The sequence below is a fragment of the Bos grunniens genome, chromosome 10 (assembly GCF_055505025.1).
Source record: "Bos grunniens cultivar Pamir isolate PY7600 chromosome 10, Bosgru_T2T1.0, whole genome shotgun sequence".
Classification (NCBI taxonomy): domain Eukaryota; kingdom Metazoa; phylum Chordata; class Mammalia; order Artiodactyla; family Bovidae; genus Bos; species Bos grunniens.
In genome coordinates, this window is record NC_141174.1 from 66,406,087 (window position 1) to 66,427,700 (window position 21,614).

Sequence of the window (21,614 nt, forward strand, 5' to 3'; positions counted from 1 at the left end):
ACTGTACTCTTCAAAATTTCACTAAGGGATAGCCCTGAGAAGAAGTGTAGTAAGTATGTGTGTGTGAATACCATGTATCTGGCTGTATAGTTCTTTTTTTGAGCTGCTTTAATAGCTACATGGTAATTTAGGCTATTTTAAAAAACTTTTATTGTGAAATATTTTAAACATACGCACAAGTAAAACAGTATAATGAATCCCCAAAGTACCCTTTACTCTTATTCGATGATTATCTTAGCCAATTGTGTTGTATTATTCCAATTTATTTTTATCCTTTTGCTGGAGTTTTAAAACCAAATCTTAGCCATATAATTAATTTCAGTTGTAAATATTACACTGTGTATATGTAACAGGCTTTAAAAAACTCACCCATATATAGATTCAGATAGTTACATATAGAAATATTTATCAACATGTGTATATGTTACACATACACACATATTCCCTTTGTCAGCTGAGAAGGACCCAAAAGCAAGACACTCCAGTAGCAATGAGTGTATCTAGCACCCAAATCTTGGTTTCTTTTTTTTTTTTTCTTCCAAATCTTGGTTTCTAATAGCATTTTCCAATATAAGAGAACCAAGGGTCCTTGGAGAAATGGCTGATTCTAGGACTGGGGCAGGAAATATACAAGATGAGTTTGGAGCATTTTATAGTACCAGAAAGTAAGGAAGTGTTCAAAAACAAAAGTAGAAAACACAAATCAAGCATATACACACAGGGAATTCTGTCCAGTGGTTAGGACTCCAAAGTGAGGGACCTGGTTCAATCCCTGGTCACAGGACTGAAATCCCACAAGCCACACGTTATGGCCCAAACACACACACACACACACACACACACACGCACAATGATGCGGTATATCAAAGGGTCAAATATAAATATATGTGAATGACTATAATTTGTTAACAATTAAAAAGTATATTGTAAATTAAGAAGTTAATTCATGGAGAGCATAGACAAATCTCCCATGCAGAATTACAAATAATTTATAATTTAAATATTACAAAGGTACTCCAGCCTCAAAGAGGGGGAGGACTTCAAACTCATAACCTCAGTCTAATCATGAGAAAATCATCAGATAAATCTCATTGGCGGGATATGGCACAAAATACCCTACCAGTACTATTCTAAAGTGTCCAAGTCATCAAAAAAAAAAAAACCCCAAAAAACCCTCTATGAAGCTGTGAAAGCCAAGAGAAGCCTAAGGAGTCATGACAATGAAATGTAATGTGGTATCCTGGATGGAACAGGAAAAGGACATTAGGGAAAAATTGAGGAAACCTGAATAAAGTATGGACTTTAGTAATACTATGTCAAATATTGGTTTATTAATACCAACAAACCTACCATATTAATGATAGATGCTACTGTGTTTAAGATAAATGGAATGTTTCTTTCTTTATAATCCTGTAAAGCTAAAGCTATTCTAAAATAAAGTTTATTTTTCAAAAAGAACCACATCCATACCCAAAACATTAAAAAGAACACATTTTATTTATTGACTTGTTTATTTAGCTGCACCACTCGGCTTGCAGGGTCTCAGTTCCCAACCAGAGACTGAACGTGAGCCATGACAGTGAAAGCACTGTATACTAACCACTAGACCACCAGGGAACTCCCCATACACAAAAAAATGTTTTAAAAATACTTAATAGTGTGTGTTTTAGATTTAGTTTTTCCAAACAGTCTCAAAAAGTATCATTTTACAGTAGGTTTGTTTGAATCAGGATACAAACAAATCAGGACCACATATTTAATTAATAGTCCCTTAGTGCAGTTAGACATGATAGAGCTAGACGCTTGACTAGATTTAGCTTCAATTTTTTTTTATAAAGGCTTCCTAGGATGTGTTTTACACTTTCAGTGGCATCATATCAGAGGGCACATTATGCCCAGTGGCCCACTTTCAGTGACGTTAAGATTCATCAGTAGGTTAAAAAGTTGGCCACCTGATCCATCCATCCAAAGTTCTCATCAACCTTTTACCTAATAGTTTTATCAATCATTGATGATCATTGCCTGCAGTAATTATGTCATTAGTGGTTGCAAACAATGATTTTCTATATCCAGTCTTCCTGCATTTTTGGATTCAGTTTCCCTCCCTCACTCACCATTAACTTCTGACCAGCCAGTACTATTTGGATTCCAAGGTTGGCTAAATCCTAGCAGCTGAAATTTACTACTGCAGTTGAAACCAAGAGAGTTAAAGAAGAATTTTATAGAATACGTGGAAAATTGCTAGAAAGGCAAATTCTTGGTTCCTATTAGAGACTGAGTGAATCAGAAACTCAGATGTGGCCCAGAAATCTGGCTTAACAAGCCCTCCAGGTGTTTCTGACACTGCTAACATTGGCTGTCCTAAGATGGCCTTCAATCAAGCAATGATTTACTAAGGTCATATGAGCATGGCAATATACTGGGTGCTGAGCATGATGGATGCAAAAAAGAAGGCCTGATTTCCCCCAAGGAACTCAAAGTTTACACAAGGGAACAGTGCACATGCCTGTGAAAAGGGAACTGGTGATAGGTGATAGTGGGCAGTATGCTGCCAACATGGCACACAGGTAGCACAGATAGAAGATTCCAAGGAATTCCTTGGGCTTCACCTCTCCTTTGTCCTGGTTATTTTCTTGTTCGGTCACCAACGGCTCTTTGCGACCCCCATGGACTGTAGGCCACCATGCTCCTCTATCCACGGGATAATGCCGGCAATAATACTGGAGTGGGTTGCCATTTCCTCCTCCAGAGGATTTTCCCGACCCAGGGATCGAACCCTGGGGTCTCCTGAGGCTCCTGCACTGGCAGGCAGAATTTTTACCACTGAGCCACCTGGGAAGCCCCAGTAATCTTCTTACTCGTCCATAATCACAGTGGGGAGGCTACCGTCCTGAGCATGCAGGTTTCTAATGCGCTGCTCCTGAGCTTGGGTGCTGGAGTGTAGCATACGGTTATCCCGGCCGGTGAGTGCGGGAGAGGGTCTGAGTAACTCTTTGCCTCTGTCACTGGTATTGTTTGTGTAGAGAGAGTCTGCGTAAAGCTTACTTGCAGGAGTACTTTCCTGTTCAAGCGTCCTGAACACCAAAACGGCAATTCCCTCCCAAGAGTGGGCGGAGCCGGGATGCGGGGCGGAAACTCAAAACCGGCGGCGGCGGAAGCCTGGCCCTAGCGGGGCAAGATGGCGGCACTCAGGTGATTCTAGATCAAGTAGGTGGTTTGGCTGGCGGGACGGACTGCAGGAGATCCCGGGAGAGGTCTCGGATACAGGGTATTTAGTTCTTTGTCGGAGCCTGCCCCAGTGTCTTTGGTCTGGCCAGGGGCGGCCGCGGCCTCTTCGATGCGGAGACCCTAGGCACGGCCCTCCATCTGCAGGCAGCATAGTCTGAGACTCCGTAGTTTCTCTTTGCTGACACGGGTGATCCTGGAGCACCTGCGACCGTAGAGCCCAGCCTTTTAGGGCAGTTGTGGGGCCTGACAGAGTACAAGTCATGGACTGCTTTGGTGAAATTTATTACTAAGTATTTTATTGTTTTCAATGCTATTGTAAATACAGTTGTTCTCTTAATTTTGTTTTCTGATTGTTCTTTGATAGTGTGTAGAAATACAAGTGATTTTTATATATCAATCTTTTATAGCCCAAGGTTTTTAATAATTTGAATACTTTTAAACCAGGCATGTTCCCACCAGTCTGATACTAAATCACCACTGCCTGGCTCTTGAAAGCATTTTTCTTAGGTCCCCTGTGGTTGTTTCTGAGTTTTTATCATCCACAGATTATAAACAACCTAAGTTGGCAGTAAATACTGTTGCTGGACTGTTGGAATAAGGTATGAATGAGGAGGAATGAGTCCACATGAACCCAGGGGAAAGGAGCCTTCTCTGATGCACAAAAAAGAATTGAGGTTCAGTTGCAGAGGGCCTATTATATTTATTGCTTCTAGGGTGAATGAGAGTGAATTCCCTATGCTGAAGCAGTGCTGGAAAGAGTTGAACTAGGGAGGCAGCTGGAGTGTCAAGATGCTGTCAAGACCAAAGCCAGGGGAGTCGGAGGTGGACCTGCTGCGCTTCCAGAGTCAGTTTCTTGCAGCTGGTGCAACCCCAGCAGTACAGCTGGTGAAGAAAGGAAGCAGGAGAGCTGGGGATGCCAACCTGGAGCAGCCTCCACTGCAGGATCATCGGGATGTGGTGATGCTAGACAGTGAGTGGCTGTGGGTATGCGGTTGAAAGGAGAGAGGTGCAACCTCAGGGTCTGTGGCTGGATTGCCCAGAACTGCGGAACTCTGTTGCTGCAGCCCCATTTTACATATGAAGAAACTGAGTCCAGAGAGATTAAATACCCTACCCAAGGTGACATAGCTTGAGCCAGGGCCCCACAGCAGCTGCCTTTCTTTCTTTGGCTTCGCTCTAGCCCTCAGTCTCTTCCTGGGAAAATATGAGTAATCTCACATCTGGGTTTTTTTCTTTTCTTAGGTCTCCCAGATTTACCCCCAGCTTTGGTTCCTGCTCCCCCAAAGAGAGCCAGGCCCAGCCCTGGCCATCTCCTGCCTGAACATGAGGACCCTGAAGAGAGGCTGCACAGGCACGATCAGCACATCACTGCTGTCTTGACTAAGATTATTGTGCGTCTCACCCTGGTTAAATGGAGCAAGGCATCCTGGGGCAACAGGAATGTTGGGTGTGGGTGGTGAGCCTTACTGAGTAGAGAGTGATTCAGAAAGATGGGACTCCATCCCTCTGCAGTCAGGTTGGGGGCTGGTTTAGAATCACTGTGCCTTAAGAAAAGTGGGTTCATGACTCCTTAGGGTGAGGTTCTAGTCATACAGTACTAAGGTTAATGGGATAGCGTTGAGCTTGGAGATTTGTCTGTATCTTTACTGCTTTGTACTTTTTTGCTGCAGGAACGAGATACAAGTTCAATGCCTGTGAATCTGCCTGTGTCCAGTGGCGTTGCTTTCCCTCCTGTATTCCATCGCTCACAGGGGAGACAGGTAAGCAGAGGTCACCTTAGATGGTGTTTAGGGGACAGTCATGTGAGCATCATAGTCCATCTTCCCCAGGTAGATAATCTTAATAGTGATAAACAATTCCATTGTTAAAACAGCACAGCACTAAGTATTTTATATGCATTACTTCATTTAGTCCTCATAATAGCCATATAATGTAGGCATCGTTATCTCTATTTTTCAAATAAGAAAACTTATAGCTTGTCCTACACCACACATCTAATAGAAGAGCCAGAAGTCCACCCCAAGTCTGTCACACTTCAAAACTTGTGCTTCTATGGAGCCTTGCTTTTTCTGAGGACTAGGGTTTGTGACCCTTGGAGATTAAGTAAGTCTCTTGTACCTCTTTGTTCCAGCAACATCAATAGGTTGAGAAGAGAATAGGGTAATGAGCATCTGTCACCTGGGTTTTCTTTTTGCCCTTTAGGGGAAGCCAGTGACAGCTGGTAAGAGAAGCATCTTTGCCCAGGAAATTGCAGCAAGGAGAGCATCTGGAGCCAAGGTCTCACCAGTTAGAGAAGTTGAATCTATCTTGGACCCACCAGAGAGTGAGTGGGGATTGAAGAGACTTGGTCTAAGCTTTTTTGTAATACACAATCATCGAGTCATCTCTGGATATTCATCTTTCCTGCTTCAAACCTGAAGTGCATTTGAGCCATCTAAAGAGGAGCTGTCCCATACTCTACTGAGAGTATTGAGTGTGGGCAGCTTGGGTCCATATCTGGGTCTTAGGTGCAGGCAGAGGACAGGTCATTACTTGACTATAGGAGAGAAAAAGGGGATAGAAATGTCTGGTGTGTGTGTGAGTGCATGTTAAGTTGCTTTAGTTGTGTCTGACTCTTTGTGACCCTGTGGACTGTAGCCCGCCAGGCTTCTCTATTCATGGGATTCTCCAGGCAAGAATATTGGAGTGGATTGCCATGCTCTCCTTCAGGGCATTTTCCCAACCCAGGGATCAAACCCAAGGCCTCCTGCATCTTCTGTACTGCAGGTGGATTCTTTACTGCTGAGCCATCGGGGAAGCCTGAAGTGTCTTTTAGAGGCTGTAAAATAAAGATGTAGGCCAAAATTCTTTAGGGATGCAAATTACTAGAGAAAAACTGGGGGCAGACCTCTAGAAGCAGACGTCTGCCTAGGCATCAGAGAAGCGTCAGTGGGATGTTTCTGAGGGAAACCTCATGTAAATCCAAGGGGGAAAATGAATACATCACCCCAAGCCAGGCCCAGAGTGCCTGGAGTCATGTGTCATATCCGGGGGGAGGGGGAGGTCTCCACTCTGTGCCTGGGTAGACTCTGGGACCTCTCTCTGTCTCCAGAGCTAATGGGATTAGAGAAGAGGCCCAGGAATTCCAGTTGGAGTGAGGCAATGAACTAATCATATCCTTCTTGCAGGTGCTATGACCTGTGAGGCACTTACACCTAGGGAGTGGGGCAGCCAGCCTCCATGGAACGGCTACAGCTTCCAGGGACCCCATCTGGTGACAGGGAAGGGGCTCAAGAGCCAGGAGGCTGAGCAGGAAGCTCAGACCATCCATGAAGAAAACGTAGCGAGACTGCAAGCCCTGGCTCCGGAGGAGATCCTGCAGGAACAGCAGCGATTGCTGGCTCAGCTTGGTACGGGTACCGGCCTTTCCTGCCAAGACTGGGCCAGGAAGGAATTACCATTTATTGAGGAAGGCTTACTGTGAGTGCTTTTCATTCTGTCCTCAAACTGTACCTGTGAGGCAGGTGGTGCTAACCTGATTTATTTAATGAAAAATAAAACTGAGGCTCAAAACTTTAAGAAATTCTCCTCCAGGTCACGCAGCCTGGTACCACATCCTGTTAAGGAACACGTATGTGATATAAATCCAGGTCTACCTGGTCTCATGAGTTGTGCTTTTAACCAGTAGATCATGTATACAGTACAGGTGTAGTGTGGTATACACTGTATTCTGGCTGTACTCTAGTACAGCTGCAGGGCACTCTGTTTTATGTGAATTATATGCTGTGCTGTATTACACCTCCCTCCTAGTTTTTGGACACCAAAACAGTAGTGTCAAGTCAATCTTATTCCAAACTATGTATCTAGCACTTACATAGAGCATAGCATATATTAGGTTTTTAGTGAATATTTATGCATAAGTAAATAAATAACTAAAAGTGAGAAACTAGTCCCCTAAATGCCTTCTTTTTGGCCCTAGTCAACATTGATTCATTTATTCTTTAGCCCCTTACTTTGGGCCTTGACCTGAAGCCAAGCACAGGGATGGGCAGAAAGGCCTGGACCAGAGGACTGTGAAAAATGGAGGGATAGGTGGGTAGGCAGGTTCCAGTGACAGATGTGGGTCACTGAGGCTGCAAGAGAGCCCAGGGGGCACATACCCTGGCTGGGAAGTGCCTTGGCACCCACACACAGGCCACATTCAGCAGGTTTGGTGTCTGTTGGAGGCTGGGAAGGGTATGCCTCCAACCACTCCCCTCTCCATGCTCTGTTCTAGATCCCAGCTTGGTTGCCTTCTTGAAATCTCACAGCCGTACCCGTGAGCAAGCAGAAGAGAAGGCCATAAGGGAGCAGAGACCAGGAAGACCCTCTGCTGAGGTCACTGGAAAGGAGGCCATTGCACCAACTTCTGCCAGTGTGCCCAGGCAGGAAAATGAGCTGGAGCCAGAAACCCCAGGTTTGGAGGAGGAGGGGACTTTGGAGGAATGAAAGCAAAGGAAAGTATTCCTTCTCCCTGGTCTGGCAGATGGGAAGAGAGAGAACCTTCTATGTCCTTGAACGTGTAATGCTAATCCTCATGCTTGGCTTGAAATCAGTCTTCATTTGCTCATGCATATATTCTTCCTGCACACACTTCCTGTGTTCCTGTCCTGTTAACTGCTCCTTCTCCCCCTTCCCCAGTAGGAGACAGCACAGTATGATGGCTGAATGGCCCCCTCCCCCACAGACCATCTGCCCCTTGCCTTTGCAATAGCTGCCCCAGCTCTGGCTCCATCCATCCCACGGTTCTCTCTGCCTCTGCTCTCTCTGATGGCAGGATGGTGGGAGAGGAAGGGTCTGATGCAGGTCTTGTGAACAGGCCAGGCCTGAAGCAGAAAGGCCAGTGGGAGCACTCATTTTCCAGGAACTGGATTGCTTTATTAGTGATTAACAAAAGAAGAATTGAATTTGGAGAGCCCTAGGAACCTCCTGCTCGGGGATGTGCTCCAGAACAGCTGAGCAAGTTGGGTGGGGCTTGGGTGGGGAGAGGAGGAGGCGGCAGCAGGTGTGGTCTCAGTGTCTTGCTCTGCTGAAGTGTGGCTGCCCACTCCTCACTGTCTCCACTCCCCTGCTCCTTTGGAAGGTCAGTGCTAGAGTGGAGAACTGGGTTTCCCTGATATCTGTGGTCCTCCCTTCCTTGTTTGCCTCTCTCTCCTTTCTTCGTTATCTCCTCCTCTTCCTCTTCGCCCTCTCAGCACATCTTTGGGGTCAGCAAGGGGCTAGAGCCCAGGACAGGATGTCTGCCATAGTAATCATTCCAGGCCGTGGGCTGTGCCGTTAGCCACAGCTGAGGGCAGAGGCTGCCAGACCCTTGGGCAGAAGTGGATGTGGCAGCCGCTGGACACCAGGGACCCCAATGGATCAGCAAGCTGAGCCCCTTAGGGAAACTACTCTGCTCCCATCTCCCTAGCTCTGGCCTTGCCAGTGACTCCCCAGAAAGAATGGCTGCACATGGACACTGTGGAGCTGGAGAAGCTCCATTGGACCCAGGACCTGCCTCCACTCCGGCGGCAGCAGACGCAGGAGGTGAGGACGGCCCGCTGGCCAACGGGCGCAGTGGGGTGGGAGGCGTGGAGGGCCCGCTGGCCAACGGGTGCAGTGGGGTGGGAGGCGTGGAGGGCCCGCTGGCCGACGGGCGCAGTGGGGTGGGAGGCGTGGAGGGCCCGCTGGCCGACGGGCGCAGTGGGGTGGGAGGCGTGGAGGGCCCGCTGGCCGACGGGCGCAGTGGGGTGGGAGGCGTGGAGGGCCCGCTGGCCGACGGGCGCAGTGGGGTGGGAGGCGTGGAGGGCCCGCTGGCCGACGGGCGCAGTGGGGTGGGAGGCGTGGAGGGCCCGCTGGCCGACGGGCGCAGTGGGGTGGGAGGCGTGGAGGGCCCGCTGGCCGACGGGCGCAGTGGGGTGGGAGGCGTGGAGGGCCCGCTGGCCGACGGGCGCAGTGGGGTGGGAGGCGTGGAGGGCCCGCTGGCCGACGGGCGCAGTGGGGTGGGAGGCGTGGAGGGCCCGCTGGCCGACGGGCGCAGTGGGGTGGGAGGCGTGGAGGGCCCGCTGGCCGATGGGCGCAGTGGGGTGGGAGGTGTGGAGGGCCCGCTGGCTGACAAGGGTGCAGCAGGGTGGGAGTGAGTGGAGCTATTGCTCTTGCACCCAGAACTCGGGCCCTCCTCATCCCTCGAGCTGGAGAAACTTCTCTGTGCTCACCCCTCTCTTCCTGCCTGGCCCCTCAGGCCAGAGGATCCCCACTTCGGGTCAGAGGTCCAGGCAGGACCTAAGTCCTGAGAGGCCTGGGGTTACAGTGAGGAAGGATGTGAGGAATTCACTGCTGCCCCAGTGCATAGTCCTCTTTCTCTACCCATTAGAGGATGCAGGCCCGATTCAGCCTTCAGGGAGAGCTGCTGGCCCCCGACATCGACCTTCCCACCCATCTGGGCCTGCACCACCATGGAGAGGAGGCGGAGGTGAGGCTTGGGCTCCAAGGAATACTGGACAGTTCTCAGCAAGAGCTTTTAACAACCATATGGAGAAGGGCGGCTGCTCAGCTGCCTCGACCCTCCAGTGCGCCCATTCTAATTCTTGATCCTGCTGGTTCTAAGGCTTGAAATCTTTCTCCGCGTTCTCTCACACTCCAGTCAGTCGCCAGAACTTGCCAATTCTGTTGTCAGCTCTCCACGTTGCTTCTTCCATCCGAGCCTTGTTCCCTCTTGTCTGCTCAGCCACCATGTCTTCTACTCACTCTGTCCTGTGGTGTGCTCCCCCATGGGATTGCTGTACTGATTTCCTCTGACTCCGTTCAGGCAAATCTTGCCTCAGAAAGTTTCCTTGCTCCGGAAATGCTCCCAGAATAAGGCCCTGGCTCTAAAACCCTGCAGAACAGCCCTTTCCTCCATCTGTCCCTGCTGACCCCACAGCTCTGCCTCCCTCCCTCCTGCTGCACATTTGGCCACCTTCCCCCATACACACCCCCTCTGCTCCTGGACTCCAGCACGCGGTTCCTGAAACCTGCTCCAGGGAAGCCTTTACCCTTCACTCCATGCCCGGCCATCAAGGGCTCTATCCGCTCACTGAGACCACATCACTTTTCCAGGACCGCTTCTCTCTCCTGTGCTTTAGTTGCAAATTAAACACTGATGACTACATTTCACCCCAGTCTGCCTTAAGCTGTGGTTACTTGTGCAAGTCTTATTTTCTTTACCAGTTTGAGGATTCATGGAAAGCAGAGGCAAGAAACATCACTTACTTTTCTTTGTCTTCGCCTTGACACCCAACTCCATGTATGGCAGATGGGGATTGCCGCGTATTTATTAATGGGTGCTGCCCTGCGTCTTGGCTCCTTCTGACTTCTTGTCCCTGTTCCAGAGAGCGGGGTACTCCCTTCAGGAGCTCTTCCACCTGACGCGCAGCCAGGTGTCCCAGCAGAGAGCCCTAGCGCTGCACGTGTTGGCCCAGGTCATCGGCAGGGTGAGTGGACTGCCGGCCTGGTCCTATCCACCCCCCCTACCCCTTAGACTCTCCCACCCCTTGCCCATTTCTTTCTGACTCACTGGTCCGTACCCCAGCTGTCTGTGGGTCACACTGGGAACAGGTCAAACCAGGGTCCTAGATGGGCAAGTGAAAGCCCTAGGATGAAGACTCGGTACCTTCAGCAGATTCAGCAAGGTTTTCTCCTCGTGCTCTCAAGGCCCAGGCTGGGGAGTTTGGGGACCGGCTGGTGGGCAGCGTCTTGCACCTCCTTCTGGATGCCGGTTTCCTCTTCCTGCTGCGCTTCTCCCTGGATGACAGAGTGGATGGGGTCATCGCAGCTGCTGTCCGGGCTCTTAGGGCCCTGCTGGTGGCCCCTGGAGATGAGGTACAACATGCCGAGGAATGAAGCTTCGCGGCCTTGTGGTCCTTACTTCCCCTGCTGGGCCTGCCCTCACTGACAACCTGTTTCCTGACTCGATCCCTTCTTCCTCTTTCCACCCCGACTCTCCTCTCAGGAGCTCCTCGACAGCACCTTCTCTTGGTACCACGGAGCACTGATGTTCGCTCTGATGCCCAGCCAGGAGGACAAGGAAGACGAGGACGAGGACGAAGCACCCCCAGCAGAAAAGGCAAAAACTAAGAGTCCTGAAGAAGGAAACCGGCCTCCATCTGACCTGGCCCGACATGACATCATCAAGGTACAAGCGTGCAGGCAGCTGTACCAGTCCCGTGACCTCCAGGGCAAGCACATGTTGGGCAGGAGGGGTCATCAAGGCCTGGGGCCCAGCTGCATTTGGCAGCGGGCTTGTGTCTGAACCTCAGGGGCTTCTGGCTACCAACCTGCTGCCTCGGCTGCGCTACGTACTGGAGGTGACCTGCCCAGGACCTTCTGTGGTCCTTGACATCCTGACTGTGCTCATCCGCCTGGCCCGGCATTCCCTGGAGTCAGCCACAAGGGTGAGAGACAGGAGGCAGGGACTGGGCAAAGAGCCTCGCTGGGCCTGGCCTCGCCCCTCAGCCGCCCACGTCCCTTTTCCTCCTGGCCCTCACAGGTGCTGGAGTGCCCTCGGCTGGTAGAGACTGTGGTTCGAGAGTTCCTGCCCACCAGCTGGTCCCCCATGGGGTCGGGGCCTACCTCCAGTCTACACAGAGTGCCTTGTGCTCCTGCCATGAAGCTGCTTCGTGTCCTGGCCTCGGCCAGTAGGAATATTGCTGCCCGGCTGGTGAGCAGGACACAGCAGGGGATAGGGGCTTGAGACAGAGCTAGGTTGGGGGCTAAGCATGGCTCTTGTACTTTTAGGCAGCCCAGTCATGCCATCTTTCTCTTCCTAACTGTTTCAATTCCTTAAAAGTACAACAGAAACCCCCAGAAAGGGGCCTATTGTATCCTGTAGGCTTGCTTTGCACTCATTAGAAAGGCTCCCTGTTCCCTGCACCCAGGCCAGGAGGGCCACATACAAATAAGCACCAAGCGGCCTTGGCAAAGGTCCCCAGCAAGTGCCCGCTAACAAGAAGGCAGGCAGGAGGGCGGAAGGGAGGGATGGATGAGGTAGTTTCACCTGAGCCCTGAACTATGACCCTGTGGCACCAGAGGGTCCTGGAACAGGGCTCCCAGTGATCCTGATCCCTGGACTCTGCACCTCCAGCTGAGCGGCTTTGATCTCCGGAGCCGCCTGAGCCGCTTTATAGCTGAAGACCCCCAGGATCTGGCCTTGCCCCTGGAAGAAGCCGAGACACTGAGCACTGAGGCCTTCCGCCTGTGGGCAGTGGCGGCCTCCTATGGCCTAGGCAGCGACCTTTACAGGTGAGAAGAGATGATGGTAGGCCCCTCAAGACCCCTCCGGCCCTGCACTCTGGCCTGAACTGACGATTCAGCCTTGCTCGAGGTCCAGCCTCAGAGGGAGGCTGAGCATGAGGAAGAGGTGATTCTGGGAGGAATTAAGACAGCTGGGGCGTCAGGGCTAGCCACGGGGGAGTGGAGCAAGGCTGGGTTAACCACATTCTGTGCATCACGGCATTGATATCTGGGTGAAATCATATTGAAATTCCCTGTAGCATGTAGTGTGGAAGCCTTGAGGGGCTGCCTCCCTCCCCCCAGCCCCCAGCCTCCCTTGAAGCCTAACAGAGTGCCCGGCCCAGGCCTCCCTCCTGCTCCTCCTCAGCCAGCCTGCAGAGGCCCCAGGGCAGGCCTTGCTCCGTGTCTTCTGTCTCTGTCTCCCTCCTCACACTGAAGGGCGGTCTTTGTCTCCCCCTCACCACCACCACCAGGGAGCTATACCCTGTGCTGATGCGAGCCCTGCAGGATGTGCCGAAGGAGCTCAGTAGCCCCCCGCCTCGGCCCCTCGCTCTGCAGAGGATCGCCTCGCTGCTCACCCTCCTCACCCAGCTGACCTTGGCAGCCGGCCACATCGCCCCTGAAAACAATAGGTAGGCCCTTGCCCTGAGCTTCCGGTGGAGAGTCGTCCTGCTGGGAGCTCTGGGATCAGTGGGAGGGCTCCTCCACAGAAAGAGGGTGGCTGGAGCCTAGAGGGCGGTCTGGGCAGCCAGATCCTCACCCGGCCCCTTTTGGCTCTCCTGTAGTCACTCTGCTGAGGCCAGTCTGTTGGCCGGCTCTTCCTCAGTCACTTGGACACAGGTGTCTGGGCTCCAGCCTCTCGTGGAGCCATGTCTCAGACAGACCTTGAAGTTGCTGCCCAGACCTGAGATGTGGAGTGCCCTGGGCCCGGTGCCCACTGCCTGCCTGCTCTTCCTGGACGCCTACTACCAGGCCTGGAGCCAGCAGGTGCGTGTTGCCTACTCGCCTTCCCCCTGCCCTGCCTGTGTCTTAGCATTCTGCCCTCTTTCTCATGTCTCCACCTGTCCATACCTCCCTCTTGCCACCTTTTCCGCCCTCCACCTTTTCCCTCCTACCATTTTTCCTCTTTCCACCTTCACATCCAGTAGAGCTTCCAAGGAGCCATGTTGGCAGAGGCCAGAGAACCCCAAATAGCAGCTTAGCCTCCCTGGAGCCGTTATAGTCTCTCATGACCCCTGCCAGCACAACCTCAGAGTCTTCTCTCCCTCCAGAAGGGTCAGAAGGCAGAAGCCTCTAAACACTGACTCTGGGGATCTTGGAATCGTAGGCTCGGCCTGAGTGCACAGGATCTAGGAGGATGGGGGCTCCTGGGCCATCAGCTCAGTGAATCTCATGGTTTTCCAGCCAGGCCTGTGCCCAGAGGATTGGCTGCAGGACATGGAGCGCCTGTCAGAGGGGCTGCTGCTGCCCCTGCTGAAACACCCTTCTCTGGGCAGCCTGTGGGATTCCCTGGGGTATGTACTATGTGTGTGGTGGAAGTTGGTGAAGGGAGGCAGTTTTGCTCCTTGTGGGGTTCCTGAGTCTAGCTCCCTGGTCCATTCAGCTTGAGGGAGACCTGAATCCCTAGTAGGCAGCAGCTGGGGGCTCCAGGGAACATGGGCCCTGTCTGCATGGCCACCTTGCCACTGACCTTGGTCACAGACAACCCAGCACACCTCAGACCAGAGCCCCCTCGGCTTCTCCACTCTGCCTCCAGGTGCTGCTCCCCTCTGTGCAACCCACAGTCCTGTGCTGTGGCCCCCGAAACTATCTCCAGCCTCGTGTCACTGGGCTGTGTGGGGGGCCACCCCCCTCTCAGTCTGGCTGGCTCAGCTTCCCCCTTCCCGTTCCTCACGGCCCTCCTGTCTCTTCTTAACACCCTGGGCCGGATCCACAAAGGACTGTGTGGCCAGGTGAGTGCTGGGGGCCAAGATGGCAGGATTGCGGGGGAGGGCACCCCTTGGGGAAAGGAGGCCTGTTTTGTCAAACCCTCACTTCTGAGTTTGGCAGGGGACGGGCGGCCGGGGAGCCCCAGAAGGCATCGAAGTCACCTTCCGAATCTGAACACACTTGCTCTTCCTCAGCTGGCCACCGTACTGGCTGCCCCGGGACTCCAGGACTATTTCCTGCGATGTGTGGCTCCTGTGGCCGCTCTGCACCTCACCCCCTTCTCTGCGTGGGCCCTGCGCCACGAGTACCACCTGCAGTACCTGGCACTCACCCTGGCCCAGAGAGCGGTGGGTGCCCCTAACCCCCCACCGCCCATGAACCTCATCGTGCCTCCCTGGAACATGTGCTGCTTCTAACAGGCCATGCAGCTCCTACTTTGCTGAAGACATGCCCAGAACCTGTGCCTGTTGGCACGTATTCTCTTCCTCACTTCTGCTCCCTATGCCCCCCTCACCCCCTCTGCCTCCTCCTCCCCCTTCCCCCTTTTCTGTCCACAGGCAACACTGCAGCCACCAATGTCAGGCACCGACGCGGCCCTCTGTCATGGCATGGCCTTGGCCCTGCTGGGCCGGCTGCTGCCTGGGAGTGAGCACCTCGCCCATGAGCTGATGCTGAGCTGTGTGTTCCGGCTGGAGTTCCTCCCGTAAGTCCAGGCTTGGTAGCATCAACTCAGCCCTTTCAAAAAGCTGCTGTGGTGGTTGCCAGAGCAGCTCTGAATTGGGAACCAGAAGACCTGGGCTTAATTTTCTTTCTTCCATGGATTACACTTGGCCTGTCTTGAGTTTCCGTTTCCTCATTAGTCAAGTGAGGATGAGGATAACACACTAGGGTATTATTATGAGACTTCTATGACTGTATGGCTGGAAAATGGTTATAAACTAGCTGTACACTTGTAAAACTAACAGTTACTCAGTGTTTACTCTTTGTCTCGTCCCCCTAACTATATGTCTCTAATTATTTAACCCGTACCATGAGATGGGTATTATCGTCATTATTATCATCCCCATTTTACTATGCGGGAACTGAGGCAGAGTTCTGTAAACGAGCACCTAGGTAACTGTCTCTAGTGTCCATCCTCTTAACTGCCATGTGGCTGATTATTAGGGGGACAGGAAGCAGCAGGATTGGACCTGGGAGCCTCTGGGAGGCCCTGGAGAGCTGGTGGCCTTGTGGGTTCTTGCCCTCATTTTTGTTTTCGGGTTCCGTTACAGAGAAAGAGCCTCAGGGGGTCCAGAGGCAGCTGACTTCTCCGACCGGCTCTCCTTAGGAAGCGGTGGAGACCTTGGATGTGGGCGAGGGGCTCTCCTAGCTCAGGCCTGCCAGGACCTCCCCAGCATCCGCAGCTGCTACCTGACCCACTGCTCACTGGCCCGGGCTAGTCTGCTCGCCTCCCAAGCCTTGTACAGAGGGGAGCTCCCGCGAGTCCCAGCCTTGCTGCTCCCTGTGCCTAAGGAGCCGCTGTTGCCCACTGACTGGCCTTTTCTGCCATTGATTCAACTCTACCACCGGGCCTCAGACACCCTCTCGGGGCTCCCTCCTGCTGACACTGTGGGCACAGCCCTGCGGGCCCTGCAGTGGGTGCTTGTCCTGGAGAGCTGGCGCCCCCGGGTGCTCTGGGCTGTGTCTCCTGCTGCCCGCCTGGCACGGCTCATGTGTGTGTTCCTGGTGGACAGTGAGTTGTTCCGGGAGACCCCAATACAACGCCTGGTGGCAGCCCTTCTGGCCCGGCTCTGCCAGCCTGAAGTCCTACCAAATCTCAACCTGGATTGCCCACTTCCTGGACTGACATCTTTCCCGGACCTCTATGCCAACTTCCTGGAGCATTTTGAGGCTGTCTCTTTTGGGGACCACCTCTTTGGGGCTCTGATTCTCCTGCCGCTACAGCGTCGATTCAGCGTCACCTTGCGCCTCGCCCTCTTTGGGGAGCACGTGGGTGCCTTGCGAGCTCTGGGCCTGCCACTGACCCAGGTACTTTCTCAGTCCAGTAGGACCCACCTATGGGCATCCTGTCCTGGGCCTTGGAAGCACTCCTGAGCAGCGGGGTGCTTTGGTGGCCTGAGGTTCTTTATCTTACCTCTTGGGGGCTTTGAGGAGATGAAAAAATACATGAAAAGGATTTATCATGGTAACTGGCATACCACAGGTGTTCATTATTACTAATGGCACGGTTCCTTGCTCCTGAGGTGCTACAGTGTAGACGAGAGATGTACTGAAACCAGTATAGTTCTCAGTTATTCAGATTCTAGGTGTTAAGTCAGGATTCAGAGAAGGCAAAGACCAAAGTGGATTTTCCATGAGGAGAAGGTTTTGTGGAAGAAGTGGGAATTGATCTGGACGCAAAAGGTCGGGTAGAATTTGGATTGTTGAGGAAGGACAGAATGTACCTATTGGAACAGCATATGCAAAAGCTCAGAGGCAGGAAGAAATGTGATAGGGTGGGAGGAGGAAGGAGTCACACAGATACCAGCCTGGGAACTTGGATATCAGGCTAAGGAGTTAAACTTGTAAGCCATAAAGAGTTCCAGGCTCTTTTAAGATTTGTTTTTTTATTTCCATTACAGCTTATTTTGATAAGCTTGAAATATAAACATTTTAGTACATGTATAACTATGTATAAGTATAAATGTATAGTTTAGATAAAAAACTAAAATATTTTTAAGAATTAAAAAAACATTGTAGAGAATTCTCTGGTGGTCCAGTGGTTAGGACTCTCACTGTAAAAGGCCTGGGTTTGCTCTCTAGTCAGGGAACTAAAATCCCACAGGCTGTGCAGGCTGCAGCCAAAACAGGAAAAAAAAAGATAGATTAGTAATAAAAATAATGTTACCGTTATCCATAATCCTACTGCCCAGTGGTGACTTTTGATTTTGATTTATCTTTTTCTAGTCTTTTTATTTTTTTCCACATGGCACAGCATGCAGGATCTTTCTTCCCCAACCAGGGATCAAACCTGTGCCCCTTGCAGTGGAAGCACAGAGTCCTAACCAGGGAATTCCCTCTACCCATTTTCATGGATATGTGTGTGTGTGTATATATATCTCTCCTAACCAGGGAATTCCCTCTACCCTTTTTCATGGATATATATATATATATATATATAGGCAGCACTGTTGCTCTGTGAGAGCTTTCTCTAGTTGTAGGTGAGTGGGGGCTACTCTTCGGGCTTCTCATTGTGGTGGCTTCTCGTTGCAGAGCACAGATTCTAGGCATGTGGGCTTCAGTAATTGTGGCTCAAGGGCTCTGAAGCACTGGCTCAGTAGTTGTGGCACAGGGACTCAGTTGTTCCATGGCAATGTGGAATCTTCCTGGAACAGGGATCGAACCTGTGTCCCCTTGCATTGGCAGGCCGATTCATATCCACTGCACCACCAGAGAAGTTCTTATGTGTATACATATTTTTATAAAATTGGGATCACCACATAATGTTTTCTTAATTTAATGTTATAAGCATTTCTCACACTATTAAATAGCCTAAGAAATCAACATTTTTATTATATAATAATCCACTGTGCAAGTAGGTCACAGTTTATTAGAACCCCTTAGTGGGCATCAAAGTTTGTTTCTGATTTTTTGCTATTTTAAGTAACACTCTGATAAACACCACTGGACATAAACACATAATCATTCTGCATGGAATTAAGAAAGAATAATTTTTTAGAAAAATAATTATTATTCCAAAGAACATGAACTTTTGAAAGGTTTGGTAATAGAGTTGAGCAGCTGCATATGACATTTTGAAAGTTTCAAGCAGATTAAACAGGCAGTGGTGGCAGTAGGAATTCACAGCTGCTTCTCAGTTTCCCAGTTTCCACTGCTTTCCAGCTCTTTAGTCTTTTTTAAAAAAAATTTATTGGTGTGTAGTTGATTTTCAATATTGTGTTTCAGGTATACAGCAAAGTAAATCAGTTATATATATACATGTATCCACTCTTGTTTTAGATTATTTTTCTGTATAGGTTGTTACAGAATTCCCTATGCTATACAGCAGCAGTTTCTTATTAGTTATTTATGTTATATAGTTGTATGTATATGTCCCCATCTCCCAATTTATCCCTCCCCCCTCGTCCCCTGGTAACCATGAGATTGTTTTCTACATTTGAGAGTTTGGTTCTGTTTTCTAAATAAGTTCATTTCTAGCTCTTTAGTCTTTAACCTTTGTCCCTTGTGATAGAGAGGGACGGATCTCTGCCCTCAGGATTTGGTTCATATGACCATCAACCCTCCACCCCATTGTCCACTGATACGCATCATGCCCTCACCCTCAGCATGTCTCATATCCCCTGTCACAGCTGCCTGTGTCCCTGGAGTGCTACACGGCGCCTCCTGAAGACAACTTGGCCCTCCTTCAGCTCTACTTCCGAGCTCTGGTTACTGGTGCACTCCGTCCACACTGGTGCCCTGTGCTCTATGCTGTGGCTGTGGCTCATGTCAACAGCTTCATCTTCTCCCAGGACCCAAATAACTCAGTAAGTTACATCCCCATCTCCAAAGGGAGGAAGGGGCCTGCAATTGATCTGGGCCAGCTGGGGAGGAGGGGAGGGCCCAGCCAGGCCAGCGATAGGTACCTTCTCTTGGCCTGGTACCACCTCTTCTTATTCTGCTTCTAGGACGAGATCAAGGCTGCCTGTAGAAGCATGCTGCAGAAGACTTGGCTGCTGACAGATGAGGTGAGGGGGGCACATCTTGGAGGTGGGAGAATGGAGGGTGTTGGGGAACAGAGGTCTCAACAGGATCTCACTACCTGCTACATAAAGTTTCTTTCTTCTCTGCAGGGCCTTCGGCAGCACCTTCTCCACTATAAGCTTCCCAATTCTGCCCTTCCTGAGGGTTTTGAGCTGTATCCCCAGTTGCCTCCTCTGCGTCAGCAGTACCTTCAGAAACTAAGGATCTCAGGGGTGCTCCCAAATGGGGTATCAGATACCTAGTATAGCTGCTGCAGATGAAGAGATGGATACACTCTCCTGGAGTTACCAACAGATACCTGGCCAGAGAGAAGGGCTTTGTGTCCTCAGAGTGGGCAGGAAACAAAAAGAGTAGAAGGACTGCTTTCCTGGGAGGAAGCAAGCTTCTTGACCTGTTTTGGAGCTGGGTGAACCTACCTGTATATCCTGATAATTGGAGCCCAGAATCTGGGACTTCTGAGGGTCTGTACTGGGAGTGAAGGGTGACTTAGCTATGTCCCCTTGGGGACAAGACAAACCAACTATACCTCTCTTCCTCTGCCTACGCCCTGGCATCAGTGTGTATGAATACTGGAGCTGGGCATTAAAATGAATTTTTTTTAATCTTCTGGGAATGTGATTTGGACTGGTTTCAGATATACTAGTTCAGGATTGGTATCAAGGGATGGGTTATCCCGGGATCTTCCCAACCCAGGGATCAAACCCAAGCCTCCTGTGGTGGTAGGTGGGTTCTTTACCACTAGCGCCACCTGGGAGGCCTGCAGCTTGTCTCCTGTGGCCTCATTTCCATAGTTGCTATCCTGAGAAAGAGAGTCCAAAAATCAGACTGGCGCAGTAGCTGTCTGTCTTGGATCTGTTTGGGCTGCTATGTTAGAATACCACAGGCTGGGTGGCTTATGAACAACAGATATTTATTTCTCAGAGTTCTAGAGACTGGGAAGTCTTCCCTGATAGCTCAGTTGGTAAAGAATCCACCTGCAATGCAGGAGACCCTGGTTCAATTCCTAGGTCAGGAAGATCCACTGGAGAAGGGATAAGCTACCCACTCCAGTATTTTTGGGTTTTCCTTTCAGCTCAGCTGGTAAAGAAAACACCTGGAATGTGGGAGACCTAGGTTCGATCTCTGGGTTGGGAAGATCTCCTGGAGAAGAGAACAGCTTCCCACTTTCAGTATTCTGGCCTGGGGAATTCCATGGCCTGTGTAGTCCATGCGGTCACAGAGTTGGACATGACTGAGCTACTTTCACTTTCAGAGACAAGAAAGTCTAATATCAAGGTGCTCGCAGATTTAGTATCTGGTGAAGACCTGCTTCCTGGTTCATAGACAGCTCCCCCATGGCAGAAGGGACAAGAGAACTCTCTGGGGCCTCTTATTTTTGGCCACACAGCTTGTGAGATCTCAGTTTCTTGACTAGGAATTGAACCCAGGCAATGGCAATGAAAATGCTGTGTCCTAACCACTAGGCCACCAGGGAACTCCCCTGGGGCATCTTTTTATAAGGGTACTAATCCCATTCCACTCATGAAGGTGAAAACCTCATGACTTAATAACTCCCTAGTGGCACCACCTTCAAATAGGCTCAATATGGAGATTCAGTTTCAACATATGAATTTGATTGATGGTGGGTCTGGGGCGGGGTATGGGTAGTGGGGTTCTATATAGTGAGGTTCTACAACACCTCTTCCACTGTGGACTTTAGTGATGGTAGGCAAAGACTGGGGAGGATTGGATCAAAAAGTAAACTCTGGTTCATCAGTTTCTCTCTTCCTTTTGGCACCTCTAGTTTGTTCTTATGTCTGAATTCCAACACTAAGCTTTCTTAGTGTCACTTGCTGTGTGAAATTATAATCATTGTGTTTACAGGTCAGGGTGAGAGCCATGTGCCATCAGTAGGTAAAGAACCCATCCCCTATAAACGGAGCTGCTGAATACAGAATTAAACTGTATGTTGTACTGAGCAACTCCCATATTTATGAAACATCAATAGTTCTCAAACTTATGTGAACAAAAAAATCACTTGGACATGGTGTTGAAACAGATCACTGGGCCCTACTGCCAGTGTTTCTGATAAAGTAGGTCTAGGGTGAAACCCAAGAATTTGCATTTCTAACAAGCTCCCATCTGCTGCTGCTGTCCAGAACCAACCACGCTTTGAGAACCATCGGCTTATAGGGACCTTGTAAAGTAAATTCTGTGACCTCATAGTAAGAGTTAAAAAAAGACATAAGTGCCAGACGTTTTTTTTTTTTTTTGAATCACTGTAGTGTCTACAACCAGCACTATACATTCAGAGATTACCAAGTAGCTAACTACTATAACTTCTTTTTTCAGTATTTTTTTTATTAGGTCTCAGCCTTCAAAATTGGTATTTTGAGAAAAAAAAAAAAAAAAAAATGAAGACACAAAACCACCTGATGGAGTGTGGCCCTCTCAGTTATCGGGTGCCT

At 50.3% G+C, this 21,614-nt stretch overlaps 1 protein-coding gene across 4 annotated transcripts; it reads left to right on the plus strand.

Moving 5' to 3' along the window:
- Positions 1–3,053: 3,053 nt before the first annotated feature.
- RPAP1 (RNA polymerase II associated protein 1) lies at positions 3,054–19,774 on the plus strand. Of its 4 annotated transcripts, XM_086321821.1 has the most exons (26): positions 3,159–3,207; positions 3,774–3,827; positions 3,942–4,198; positions 4,471–4,619; positions 4,899–4,988; positions 5,431–5,551; positions 6,396–6,617; positions 7,484–7,663; positions 8,657–8,772; positions 9,599–9,697; positions 10,596–10,697; positions 10,918–11,085; positions 11,216–11,398; positions 11,523–11,657; positions 11,753–11,923; positions 12,347–12,504; positions 12,969–13,127; positions 13,281–13,482; positions 13,900–14,009; positions 14,252–14,447; positions 14,619–14,771; positions 14,982–15,127; positions 15,696–16,452; positions 18,774–18,950; positions 19,092–19,151; positions 19,257–19,774. In XM_086321821.1, the coding sequence occupies exons 3-26, from the start codon at positions 4,018–4,020 to the stop codon at positions 19,407–19,409; spliced, it is 4,188 nt and encodes a 1,395-aa protein (XP_086177947.1). In that variant the 5' UTR covers positions 3,159–3,207; positions 3,774–3,827; positions 3,942–4,017; the 3' UTR covers positions 19,410–19,774. The 4 variants fall into 4 exon arrangements, with proteins under 4 accessions (XP_086177948.1, XP_086177946.1, XP_086177945.1 ...); XM_086321822.1 differs by lacking the exon at positions 3,774–3,827 and having other exon boundaries at positions 3,054–3,192; XM_086321820.1 differs by lacking the exon at positions 3,774–3,827 and having other exon boundaries at positions 3,089–3,207.
- Positions 19,775–21,614: the final 1,840 nt, after the last annotated feature.